We start from the raw sequence: 13,440 nt of genomic DNA, 5'->3' as shown, positions 1-13,440 counted from the left end.
TAGTAAGTGTATCAAGTGTCTGAGGTTGGATTTGAACTCAAGACCCTCCTGACTCCAGGGCCGGTGCTGTACTCACCGCGCCACCTAGCTGCCTCCATAGGCATGCTTTTAAGCAATAAGGAATCAACTGGTAGGGAGAGATTGAAGATTAGTGAGAGGACAGGGATGATAGAAGGGGCAATCTTCTGGAGAAGACAGGATGTAATGGCATCACTTGTGCATTTGGAGGGGTTTGTCTTGGCAGGGAAAAGGGGGGGCCCTTCACGTGAGACTGGAGTGAAGGAGGAGACAGTAGCAGAAGGCATCTGAATGATGTGAGATGAGGGCATTAGAGGGAACTTTTAGTGAATGATGTCATTTAAGCACTGTGCTCTTCTCTGGGGATACAAAGACAGAATGAAAAATCCCCTGCCCTCAAGGAGCTTACATTTTAGGCTGAAAGAACATTTATACAGAGAAGTTTGGCACAAGATAATTTGAGAAGAGAGGGAACACTAAAAGCTAGGGGGATCAGGAAAGCCTTCTGGTAGGGTGTGTTGCTTGGGTTGAGCCTTGAAGGAAACAGGTGAGGAGGGAGGAATTGCAGACTTGAAAGAGCTGTAGTTAGGTCTGTTTGGCTGGATGAAATGGTTCAGTATGAAAGGGAGCTTATATGAAATAATTCTGCAAAGGGAGGTTTGCAGTCAGACTCTGAAGGGCTTATTATCATCGAAGCCATGGGAAGCCTTTGAAGCTTCCTGAATGGGGGAGTGACATAGTCAGTGTTTTAAGAAGATAATTTTGTCAGCTGTGTGGAGGACCAGTTGGAGAAAATAGAAGCAGGGAGATCAGTTAGGAGGCTATTACAATAGTCCAGGAAAGAGGGCCTAAACTAATGTGAATGGAGAGAGGAAGAGATTGATGCAAGAGAGGAGAGGGAGGTGGAATTGGCAACACTTGGGTATGGTGGGGTTAGGGAGAGGGAAGAGTCAAGGGTGACTCCAAGATTGAGAACTGGGTTACTGGAGGGAAGGCAGTAAGCATTTATGAAGTGTCTATTAAGTGTCAGGCACTGTGTGCTAAGCATTTTTACAAATATTACCTCATTCGATTCTCAAAACAACTCTGTGAGGTAGGTACCATTATTATCCCCGATTTACGGTTGAAGAACTTGAGGTAAACAAGAGTTAAGTGACTTGACCAGGGTCACCCAGCTAGTAAGTATCTGAAGCTGGATTTGAACTCAGGTCTTCCTGACCAGGTCCAGGATTCACTGTGCCATCTAGTTGAAAGAGTTTAATTTTGTGCATATTGAATTAGAGATGCCAACAAGACATCCAAGTATAGATTTTGAGGAGGTAGTTGGTAATCTACAACTGGAATTAAGCAGAGAATATAGAGATTTTATAGATATTATGGGATTCCAATATTACCAGATTAGGATTGAGAGGGAATTTAGAATTTAGAAATTATACTCCCTGTCCACCTACCCCCCATTTATGGATGAAGAAATTGAGGCTCAGAGTGGGTAAGTGACTTGAAGTGATTCTTTTTCCTCTGCATTCCTCTAGGATTTAGTTAGTAGCACTCATATAGCTCTTGTCATGTCCTGCTTTGTACTATACTTAACTGTAGATATTTTATTCCCTTTATACAAATATAAGTTCTCCAAGGGCAGGGGTCTTTCATCCTTCTTTTTATCCCCCCCTTAGGATTGCTCATACAGATCCTTCCTATAGTAGATACTCAGGAAATAATTGTTAACTGACAGATTGAAAAGTTTCATTTTCCCTGACTTTCATATAGAGCCTGAAACTGAATGGACCATGAAGGTCAAGGTCATTTCAGTCTTGGAAGACAACTACATGTATTTGGTCATTGAAGAGAATACCAGAGAAGCCATTGCTGTAGATGCAACAGTTCCCAAAAGGGTAAGTAGGGGTTTGAGAACCTTCCCTTTGTGGGCCTCCATCACCTCTTAAGGTGGCACTGGCCAGGGCCAACTATTCTCAAGAGGCTGGGTTGTTGTAGGAACTGAAGAAGTCCCAGTTTTGAGTCATTGGGCTTTGGCTAGTGAGTTATCGAGAATCTAATCAGTGTTTTTCGGTTTAAGTTCTATAATAACTTTTAAATTATCAAAGAATTAAAATGAATGAAGTTGAACAACAGTTAAATTTAAAAGCAAAATTTTTTGAGGGATCTTTTTGGGGAGCCCTTTCCTATTCAGGTGACTGGGATAGGGGGACTGAGTAGGTAGGAGTACTCTTTTTCTAGGTCCCAAGCCTGGTAAGGCCTGCTGCTATAGTAGGTTTGGTCATAGTGTAATGATGAAATAGCACATGAAGGAAAGGAATAGATGTGTTGGGTTCTTGGCTCTGTCACTAACGTTCTGTGTGACTGTTGGTAAGTCACTTCTTTTTTCTAAGATTATTTCCCCATTTTTAAAGTGAAGGGGTTCACTAGATGACCTTTAAGGTTACTGCTGACACTCTGTATAGCCAAGGGTTCTTGGTGACGGAGAAAGGAGAAGTTACAAAGCTGAGATTGGGGACAATTTGTTGTCTCTGACCCTTCTTCTGATAATTACACTTCCCTGGTCCTCCACGCTGATCACTCTCAAAGCCCTGGAGAGACACAATTAGTGGCCTTGCATCCGTGCCCTTTAGGGGTCATGAACATGAGATATACTCTTAAGTCTGAGACTGAGGTTATGGAATCCCTGACGTACCTGAGGGAGAACTCAGAGATCCTCATACCACTGTGGCTGTGTTGGAGATGCTCCCAAATCTTACCCATGTTTCCTTTACACTGCTACAGCAAAATGGTGTTAGATCATTTACCAGGTCACCAAACTGTTCTCGGTGGAGTGAAATTTCTTGATGTGTCTCTTTGGAGATTTGAGGTTGCCTAGGGATGGGCTATGCTTTCTCCAGGGAGAAGACGTCACTGTTGTCTGCTTGGCAACTTTCTCTTCTGACTGGACTTACTTGAGACAGTGCCTTCGAATATCTCTTCCTCTTTTTTACGCTGTATCCTGGAGTTCCTGAATGCGACTGACCCGATGTTTAGGAGTCAAGAAGAAGGCATTTGAGAAACAGTGACAAAAGGAAGAGCAACTTTAAAGAGAAACAAGTGCAGAAAGATGTCAGTGGACTGCAGGAGCAGAAGCAGGAGGAGAACACTTGGAAATGGGTGCCAGCTAGAATTTAGGTCATTCTGGACCTGAGTCTGAGAGCACTAGCCCTGTGCCTGCCGCCCACGGTCACCACCTCAGAAAAATCCTGGTGCAGGCCTAGAAGCTTTGGTTGGCAGGCAGCCCACTTATGGGCAGTGCTGCCTAACATTGCCTAAGCTTTCTATCAAAGCCTTCTATTATTCCAGCCCCTTCTCTCCTTCCCTCTCAGGTTCATAATCTTATATACCTGTGTCCCAAGCCTGCCTCAGGGAGGGACTCATTATTCTACATTATGATATCTTGCCTTTTGATCCTCCCAAGGTCCAACGTCAGCCGTGCTTGTGCCGAGTGGAGGGATGTGTGTGTGTGATGCCAAGGGTAGAGGGGAGGAGATATCTTGGCTCATTACTAGCTGTGCAAGGACTAAATAGGTTTAGGTAACTTCTGGGATAAACTATTTTTGATTGTATGGAATAAAGCCCTAAAAAATGTTCAAAGGCAGTATCTTTCCTTAAATGAAACAGAAGCCTCAAGGTTGTCTGGGGGATGAGCTGTGCTTTCTCCAAGGAGTGCTTGTCATCTGCCTAGCAACCCTCCTCCTTCTCTGACTAGACTCACTTGGGATAGTGCCTGCTGTAATTCTCCATCTAGTTTTAGGTCTAATTGGTCTTTGCTGCTTCACTAAGAAGCCTGAGACCTTGTTATATTCTGATTGAACCTAAACTGAAATCACGCTCAGAGGCATGTAATCAATGAGCTCAAGAAGACACTGGCTAGTGGAGAGAGTAAGAGGTCTACCTTTGAGTCACAGCTCTGCCCATTACTTGACATTCTGGAGGTCATTTAACCCTTTTGGCTCTCAGTTTCCTCCTCTGTAAAATATGGATATTGGATTAATTAATCCCCAGGGTTCCTTTCAGTTTGGATATTCTGTGACTGTGATTGTGATTCTTGGGAGGGCTTGTGCTTCATGGTGGCAAAGGCCATTTGGGCTGATGGCTGGTAGATTCTGCTGATAGGAATGTATCAGTGCTAGTTCTAGTTCTCATTTCCTCCAGGTGCCAAAAGATTCTTTGTCAGGGTTCCCCTGTGGGAGAAAGGATCTGGGAAATTCCTTAGCATCACCTCACCAACTGCTGCCCACTAACCTGACCATATGAGGATAACATCTATAGGCTGCCCTGCTTTAGGCTCAGCCCTTTGCTCTGTATGGCTCAGAGCAGGCTTATTTAATTATGTATAACTGTGTTCCTTCCTACTTAGTCTTACAGTCTTAAGCCTTACCTCCTTTGCTCCCTCAATGCCCTCATCTCTTGCTGATTAATATGGCCCTTGAACAGAGCTCAGGAGGAAGCTGCTTCTTTCTCAGGAGCACCCCAATTCCCTTTCAGTTGCTGGAAATTGTCAAGAAGGAGGAAGTGAAGCTGACAACCATCTTGACCACTCATCATCACTGGTAGGTAATTTCCCTTTGTCCAAAGATTGGTCCTCGCCTGCATCTTTTCTAGTCCCAGACCGTTCAACAAGACTAGCTCTATTAGAGAAAACTAGGTGGGACAGTGAATAGAACGTTGGGCCCAGAGTCAGGAACACCTGAGTTCTAAAACGGCCTTGGACACTTACTACTTGTGTGATCTGGACAAATTGCTTAACCTTTATTTGCCTCAGTTTCCTCAACTATAAAATGGAAAAAAATTATAGCACCTCCCTCCCAGGATTGTTGTGAGGATCAAATGAGATAATCTTTGTCAAAGTGCTTAGCACAGTGCCTGACTGTTTCAACAATCCGGCTAGCAACTGTTGTGGGGGTGAAAGCCCAACAAAGCCCAACAACAAGAATGCTGCCAAAGCCCGCTGCAAAAGCCCAGGTTCTTTTAATTTGCTTTAGTAAGGAAAGCGATGTTAAGGGGTTGACAAGTTTGCTTTAATTCAGCATACAAATATCATTCACTTAGTTCAGGGGAAAAAGCCAGCATCCTGAACTTCGGAACAAATACAAACAAATTACAAACATTAACAGACAGACCTTGTCTGATTCAAATCCCAATACATAGTTACCAGAGTTTAACGAAGTCTCAGCATCCGGGTTACAAGCTGGAGGGCTCCTAGCTACAGCTGCCCGGAGTCTCTGCATCAGCATCACTGCGAGTGAGAGCCCTGCACAAATGGCCCCATCTTCTCTTCTTATAGGATTTCAGATGTCATCAAATGTCATCTAAATGACCAGAACTTAGGCTGCTATGATTGGCTCTTGAGTTAGCCCCTCCCTTTAGGACCCTGGGAGGTTCACATCCACATAGGTTAGGTTAATGCCTAATAGGGGTTAGAGCCTGGGGCTTAGCACTTAGTAAGACTCAATGAAATACACTGAATTACTCAAAGGAAACAAAAGCCAAACTCTTCAAGGGTACTTGGTTGAACTAAGTGCTAAGAGCCCATTTTGCCCATGATGCTTAATAAATACTTGTTTCCTTTCTTCCTGTACCTCTCTGTATCTTTCAGAGAGGAACTTGACACTGTTCTCTTTGATGAAGGGCAAATGTGGGTCCCAGTTGTTTGGGGTCCGATGTACAGATTCACTAGCTGCTTATAATTTCTTTTCTCTCTCTTTTTTTAGCTGCTAATAATTTCTTATCTTCAGTCCTTTTTTGGGGAATTCAGTACTTCAAGAACCATCATTACTGTACTGGATCTTGTATTGATTTCATATCTGAAAGTCAAACCTCTCTGGTTGGGGAAAAAGGGGGTGGGCTATGGGAGATGGAGAATAAGCCGCGGGTTAAGTCAGAAGTGCTCTGGACTTGGAGAAAGGGGACCTGAGTTTAAGTCCCAACCCTGTTACTTACTACCAATCAGTAAACATTTATTATTACTATGTGCCAGGCACTGGGCAGTATGACACTATGATAAGGCAAGTCATTTCCCCGCTACTGCCCTGTCAGTAAAATGGGGATCATAACATTTATATGGTCGACTTCACAGGATTGTTCTAAGAATAGTGTTCTGTGAATCTTAAAGGGCTATATAAATGTCATTTGGTATTATTATTGGTTACAAAATTACCATGTTTGGAAGGGAATGCTGCAATTGGCTATCCTTCCCAGTCCAGTATAATCAAAGATCAAAGTTTGGGCTCAGGAGTGAGATGAAGTGAGTTCGTGAAAAAATAGTGATTCCAGTGGACCCATACCTTGTACATAGCTGTGTCCTGGTTACAAAGGCCAGAGTGTACTTGCATGATTCATGTTTCTCAGGTTTTAGGTATTGCAGTTTCCTAATTTTAGGAGTTTGAATGGTTTGTTGTCCACATACAAAAGACCTAGATGATGGAGAATAGAAATATACCAATAATTCAGAGTTGAACCCAAATCACAAAATCTCACAGTTGGTAAGCACTCCAGGCATAAAGTATAGACTACTTTTTCAAGATGCTTGGTGTTAGAGAGAGAAATGGAAGGAAAGAGAAAAAAGGAGGGGAAGAGAGAGAGAGAGAACCAGAAAATGCCCAGATAATTGAAGTGTTCCCCATTACTGTTTTATTATTGGTACCAAAGTTTATGTGTCCAAGTAGTCTATAGTATGTATACAACTTTGACACTGTTGCTTCTGCTTTGCCCCAGTTAATCTCACCTGAATGACATCATATTCATACTCTTTCCTCTTATTACTGGATTTTCTCTTCTAAGTATTTCTTTTAACATAAATTTCTTTTGCCCTCTCTTTTGATTAAGTCCATGCCTTTTAAATAAAGTTTACCCATCCTGAGATGTACTCTAAATAGGAGACCAATCTCACTGAGTCTCAATGATTTCTATAATGTTATTTCTCCCCTCGCCTCACCCCGTCCTTTAGGATTATCTCTTCACTGTTTGGTACTCATACTTTTCTCATGTATATTTTGTCCCATTTCCCCCCAACCAACACTCCCAGTTTTCATAGACCTCATAATTGTCTTACCTGTTTCCTTTTGATTTTAGATCCTTTCTGGCATTATTACTGTTGGTATTTATATTTTCTCATTCTTGTTCAGGGAAAGATTTGTTAAATTGTCATAGGATCATAGAACCTCAAAGCTGGATCCCTGTCTAAGTAGGAATCTCTATAACATTGCTGACAAATGGTCAGACAACCTCTGTGATACCAAAAAACCTGGGATCCTTATGTTGCAGAGAATGAAGAGTGGACCCGAAGTGGCTTAATAAGGATGTCTTGAAGAGGAATTACATTTATTCTGTGTGGCTCCAGAGGACAGGACTAGGAACAATGAGTGAAAATTACAGGGAGCTACATTTTAACTCAATATAAGAAAAAATGGAATGGATCTTCTTTATAGATAGTAAAATCTCCCACTGGGAGGGAGTTTTCCAAGTAAGGCCAAGGGACCACCTGTTAGGAATGCTTTGAGATTCTATGAATCTTTCACCCTTGGGAAGGCTTGACCTTGAGTCAGTGTTAAAGCCCAAAAGACACCATCCAAGTCTTTTATGCTGTATTGCCATTTGAAGAAACCAGAAACCACAGGTCTCTGTGCCTCTCACTTCTCTGAGTAAAGTGAGGACAGGGCTAAGGAAATTAGAGTCCTGGGGTAGGACATCTTTAGTTGTAACCTGTGTGTCAGTTTGAGTTATTTTGAGGTTATGGGAAATGCCTATCTACTTTTCTGGTATTTTCTTTTCTTCCCTTGATTGGTGATCAGGGAAAGAGAACTCTAGTTAGCCAAGTGTTTGGGGAACAGCCAAATCTGCCTGTCATGGCAATGAGGGAGCTTTTGGATTAGCTGAAGATGATCCTGGGATTACAGAACTGCAAAAGAACTCCCAAATAGCCGAATCCCATTATCATCTGTCTGAGTATCTTTTGAAGAATGGATACAATTCTCATCTGGACCCACAAGCATGTGGCTGTCAGCAGCGTTGTTATTGGGTACACCTAACTTAGAATCAGGATGTGCCAGTCTGGGTCTGAGAGACTTAAGGATTTGGCTAGAAAGCTAAGGTTTTACTGGATCAGTAACAAAGACAACAAAAATCATGCGATTATCTCAACAGATCCAGAAGAAGCTTTTGACAAGATATAATAGCCATTCTTATAAAAAACACTAGAAAACATAGGAATAAGTGGAACCTTTCTTAAAATGATAAGTACTACCTATCTAAATCCAAGAGCAAGCATTATCTTTAATGAGGATTAGCTAGATGCCTTCCCAGTAAGTTCAGGGGTGAAAGAATGTCCATTATAACCACTGTTATTCTATATTGTATTAGAAATGCTAGCTATAAGCCTTTCTGCCCCCCACCTCTTTTTTTCTTTTTCTCTCTTTTGTTTTTGTTTTTGTTTTTGGGTTGTTTTTTTTTTTTTGGTCCTGTTTCTTCTTCCTCATGATTCATTTCATTGGTCACAATTCTTCTCCATAACTTGACTAGTGTGTAAATTAATTCAATGCGAAGTTATACGTGGAAGTTATATGGGTTACCATGCTGTCTTGGGGGGGGGGAGGGAGGGGGAGAGGGAGGGAAGAAAATCTGGAACTCAAAATTATGTAGAACCGAGTGTTGTAAACTAAAAATAAAAATAAGAAATTTAAAAAAAACCAAATGCTAGCTATAGCAGTAAGACAAGAAAAAGAAACTGATGCAATACAAATCAGCAGTGAGGAAATAAAGCTTTCACTCTTTGCAGATGATATGATGGTATACTTAGGGAACAATAGAGAATCAGTTAAAAGACCAGGTAGAACAATTAGCAGTTTTAACAAAATTGCAGGATATTAAAAAAAACACATAAGTCATCAGTATTTCTATATATTACTAACAAAACCAAGCAGGAAGAGATAGAAAAATTCCATTTAAAATAATATCAGACATTATAAAATAGTTGGGAGTCTGTCTGCCGAGACAAACCCTGGGACTAGATGAACGCAATTACAGAACACTTTTAACACAAATACAGATCTAAATAATTTGAAAAATATTCATTGCTCATGGGCAGGCTGAGCCAATATAATAAAAATGATAATTCTTCCTAAATTAATTTACTTACTCAATGTCATACCAAACTAGCAAAGAATTATTTTATAGAGCTAAGAAAAAAATAACAGAATTCATCCAGAAGAAAAAAAGGTCAAGAATATCAAGGGAATCAATGAGAAAAATCATGAGGGAAGGGAGCCTAGCAGTACTGGGTTTCAAACTATATTACAAAGTGGTAGTCATCGAAACAATTTGGTACTGGCTAAGAAATATAGTGGTGGATCAGTAGAATAGATTAGGTACACAGTAGGAAATAACCATACTAATCTAGTGTTTGACAAACCCAAAGATCCAAGCTTTTGGATCAAGAACTCACCATTTGACAAAAATTGCTGGGAAAACTGGAGAGCAGTTTGGCAGAAAGTAGACACAGACCAACACCTCACATTATATACCAAGATAAGGTCAAAATGGGCACATGATTTAGACATAATGGGTGATAGAAACAAATTAGGGGAACATGATAAAATGCACCTGTCAGCTCTATGGAAAAGGGAAGAGTTTATGACCAAACAAGATAAAGAGGATCATGGAAAGTAAAATGGATAATTTTAATTACATGAAATTAAAAAAGTTTTTGCACAAACAAAATCATTGCAGCCAAAATTAGAAGGAAAGCAGAAAAGAGTTTTTCTGATAGAGGCCTCGTTTCTTAAATGCATAGAGAATTGAGTCATATTTACAAAAATAAGAGCCATTTCCCATTTGACAAATGGTTAAAGGATATGAACAGGCAGTTTTCAGAAGAAGAAATCCAAGCTATCAATAGACACATGGAAAAAATGCTCTAAATCACTCTAGAGAAATGCAAATTAAATCAACTCTGAGGTGCCACTTCACACCTATCAGATTGGTTAACATGACAGAAAAGGAAAATAACACATTTTGGAGGGGATGTGGAAAAATAGGTTCACTAATGCATTGTTGGTGGAGTTGTGAACTGGTCCAACCATTTTGGAGAACAATTTGGAGCTACACCCACAGGGCTATAAAACTTTCACAGGGCTATAAAACTTTTGACCCAGCAATACCACTACTAGGTCTGTATCCCAAAGATAAAACAAAGAAAGAAGAAAAGGGCCTATATGTATAAAAATGTTTATAGTAGCTCTTTTTGTGGTGGCAAAGAATTAGAAATTGAGGGGATGCCCATCAGTTGGGGAATGGCTGAGGAAGTTGTATATGACTATGATGGAATACTGTTGTGCTATAAGAAATGATGAACAGGATGGGTTTGGAAAAACCTGGGAAGATTTATATGAACTGATGCAAAGTGAAGTGAGCAGGAGAACATTGTACACAGTAACAGCAATATTGTAACAGTGTTCAAATGTAAAAGACTTGGCTATTCTGATCAATACTATGATCTGAGACAATTTCAAAGGACCCATGATGAAAAATGCTATCCACTTCCAGAGAGCTGATGATCTCTGAGTACAGATTGAAGCATACTTTTTATTTTTTTAAGTTGTTTTTTGCAACATGGCTAATGTGAAATGTTTTATATGACTTCACATGTATAATTGATATGCTTGCCTTCTCAATGGATGGAGGAGGCCTGGGAGGGAGGGAATATAGAAATAAAAAATTTAAAACAGGAATGTAAATATATATGTATGTGTGTATATGTATGTGTATGTGTGTGTATATATGTATACACGCACACACAAACCTATTTAAAGAAAGCTAAAGTGTTCCACAGTTTGGGATGGGGTAGATGTCTATGTATAGAAAAATAATCAGAAGATGCTGTTTGAGACAACTTTCCAACATATTAGTTGTGTGAACTAGGGCAATAGCCCAGGGTGGTAGGGGGAAAGAACTCAAGATATGGAGTGAGAAGGTTTAGTTTGACTCCAGCTCTGCCACTTACTATTGATGTCCTTGGTCAAGTCACTTCATTGAGGCTTTGTTTCTTCATCTATAGAATGATGAGGTTGGACTAGATGACCACTAAGGGGCCTTCATGCCTAAGCCTATGGAATCTTAAGTAATTTCACCTTTCTGATCTCAGTTTCCCCATATGTCAAATGGCGCTAATAGCACTTGTACTACCTGCCTACAGGAATGCTATGAAGAAAGAATTTTATCGAACCAAAGAACGCTATGTTAATGTAATTGAACAATTATTGCTTTTCTGCGTTTCCTTTTTTAAAAAACCAAATCATACAAAACACTCTCCCTACCTCTAACCTTAGAAATTTATTCTCGTGGTATGGAGTGTATATTGATGGGTGTACATGAGAAAGAAGAAAGTCAGTGCTAGGACCAACATCAAGAGAGCTGGTGATTAGGGATCAGGTTGGGGTATATCTCTGAATCCATGGGATTCAGAGGAAGGCCTGTGTGACTCCTGGCTTAAGTTGTGAGTTCGGGTATCAATGTAGAAAGTGGTGAAGGGTAAAGGCCTTGAGGTCAAAGCCACTCGGTCCCTCGCTTGGTGGCAGATGGAGGAACTAATACTCCAGGCAGCTTGTGGAGGGTCAGTGAACCCAAGACCTAGGATGGGATCCTTTACGTGTATGTGATGGAACCCTGGGATCATCTTTCTAGGGTCCTGAAGCAGACATAAAGAACAAGACAGGGCGGAAAGTAGGTAGGGAAAATCCCTTTTCTTACAGCATCATAGTCACTCATAATCACATTATTCCATAATACAGTTATCCCTTCTGCATCATGAGGGTTAGGGGTGTTGGCACCCTCACGATCTGGAAAATCTGCATAAAATTTTTTGGCCCTCCCCTTGTACCAGAGAAGAAGCCTGAATTATTATGGTATTAAAAGATAAAATATGTTGACATTATACAATACTATACGTATCTTTTATGCATTTCTGATGCTGTTATTATGCATTTTCTGTGGTGTTTGCTGGCCTTCCTGTATTGTCTGCAGCTTCCACAAAATTCCCATTTAATTTTTTATGCTGACCCGCGATATATTGAAATCACTATGAGGAAAGCCTTGATGTGGAAGGGATAACTGTAGTTGGAAGGAGCTTTTAGAGGCCCTCTAGTAGAATCTGTATAAGGAACTCTTTCATTTCTGATAAGTGGTCATTCAGCATCTCTTTGAAAGATCTCCACTGATAGGGAAACCATTCTCCTGAGGCAGTTCATTACACTGTTGGACAACTCTAAAGATAGGAAGTCACTTCTGCCCATTGCTTCTCATTCTGCTGTATAGGCTCTAGGCTCCCATTTGGGTTTTTGGAGCTGGGGAAAGGGAAGACGGGATGCAGAGAATTGTGGCTTATAGAGGGTCCTTGAAACCTTCCTGTCTATGCAGGGATCATTCCAGGGGCAATGAGGAGCTGGTGCAGCTGTGTCCAGGGCTTCAGGTGTACGGTGCTGATGAGCGTATTGGTGCCTTGACACACAAGTTGACCCACAACCAGGAGCTCAAGGTACTGTGGCTACCCAGGGGACAGGGCAGAGTCGGCTGTTCCCTTCTGTCCTTATCTCCTTGACTCTTCCTTTCTTCCTCTCAGATGTCCTGTGTCTCAAGTGTACCACCTTACCTTCCCCCCATTGCTTAGCCCTGGGAAGTTTCAGGGTTAATTAGGCTTTGGGGCTGAAAGAAGGGACCAAGAGTTCTTAGGCACACAACAAGCAAGTCACTGCCAAGCCCCTTAGCACGACGGTTTCAGAGTTTCACTACATTGAATGTCAGTCTTTTCAGGGAGATAGGATTTACACTTGGAAAACAGAAAGGAATGCTGCATGTTAGGGTATAGCCAAGGTGCCCAAGGGCACAGAGGGGTGCAGAGTAAGGGCAGTGAGCAGAGACTGGATGCCCAAAACTCTGCTCACATTTCTTGGGTGACCTTGGGTAAACCACATGGATTCTCTGTTCTTATGTGTTTCTATGAGTCTTTTGTGGAAAACCACGTAGCAATAAAAGAGACAGTCTACTGTTAACTCAGGCCCAGGGATAGACACTGGGTAGTTTCCAAGCAGCTGAGATAAGCTTTGGCCAGGTGGGGGCATTACTGAGCCTTGTAATGAGTTGGTGAAATCTCATTGTTAAAGAAGGACTCAGATCTCAGGATAGAAGGGGCTTTTAAAGGATGAGGCTAGCTAGCTCTCTTTGATCTTGTAAGTAAATATTTCAGTTGGAGGCAGTGTGGTGCAGTGAGAATAGCTCTGGGTCTCAGTTCTGCTACCAACTTGTGATCTTGAGCAAGATGACCTAGGAAGTCCTCATTATCTTTATCAAAACAAAGGAGTTGGACTAGGTTATCTCTAAGGTACCTTTGTA

At 41.2% G+C, this 13,440-nt stretch overlaps 1 protein-coding gene across 5 annotated transcripts in view; it reads left to right on the top strand.

Annotated features, from left to right (window-relative positions):
- HAGHL (hydroxyacylglutathione hydrolase like) overlaps window positions 1–13,440 on the top strand; it is a 29,614-nt gene that overhangs the window by 4,281 nt on the left and 11,893 nt on the right. For 3 of the 5 annotated variants that reach the window (XM_036739056.1, XM_036739057.1, XM_036739054.1), the window contains exons 2-4: window positions 1,786–1,910; window positions 4,546–4,610; window positions 12,469–12,586. In XM_036739056.1, coding sequence (XP_036594951.1) covers window positions 1,806–1,910; window positions 4,546–4,610; window positions 12,469–12,586 — 288 coding nt within the window. In that variant the 5' untranslated portion in view covers window positions 1,786–1,805. Of the gene's footprint in view, window positions 1–1,434; window positions 1,508–1,785; window positions 1,911–4,545; window positions 4,611–12,468; window positions 12,587–13,440 lie in introns of those variants that run through there. The other 2 variants (XM_036739055.1, XM_036739058.1) reach the window with 2 other exon arrangements.

Source organism: Trichosurus vulpecula, chromosome 9 (genome assembly GCF_011100635.1).
Source record: "Trichosurus vulpecula isolate mTriVul1 chromosome 9, mTriVul1.pri, whole genome shotgun sequence".
NCBI lineage: Eukaryota > Metazoa > Chordata > Mammalia > Diprotodontia > Phalangeridae > Trichosurus > Trichosurus vulpecula.
Note: the sequence above shows the minus strand (reverse complement) of the source record. Positions and strands in the feature narration are given on the sequence as shown.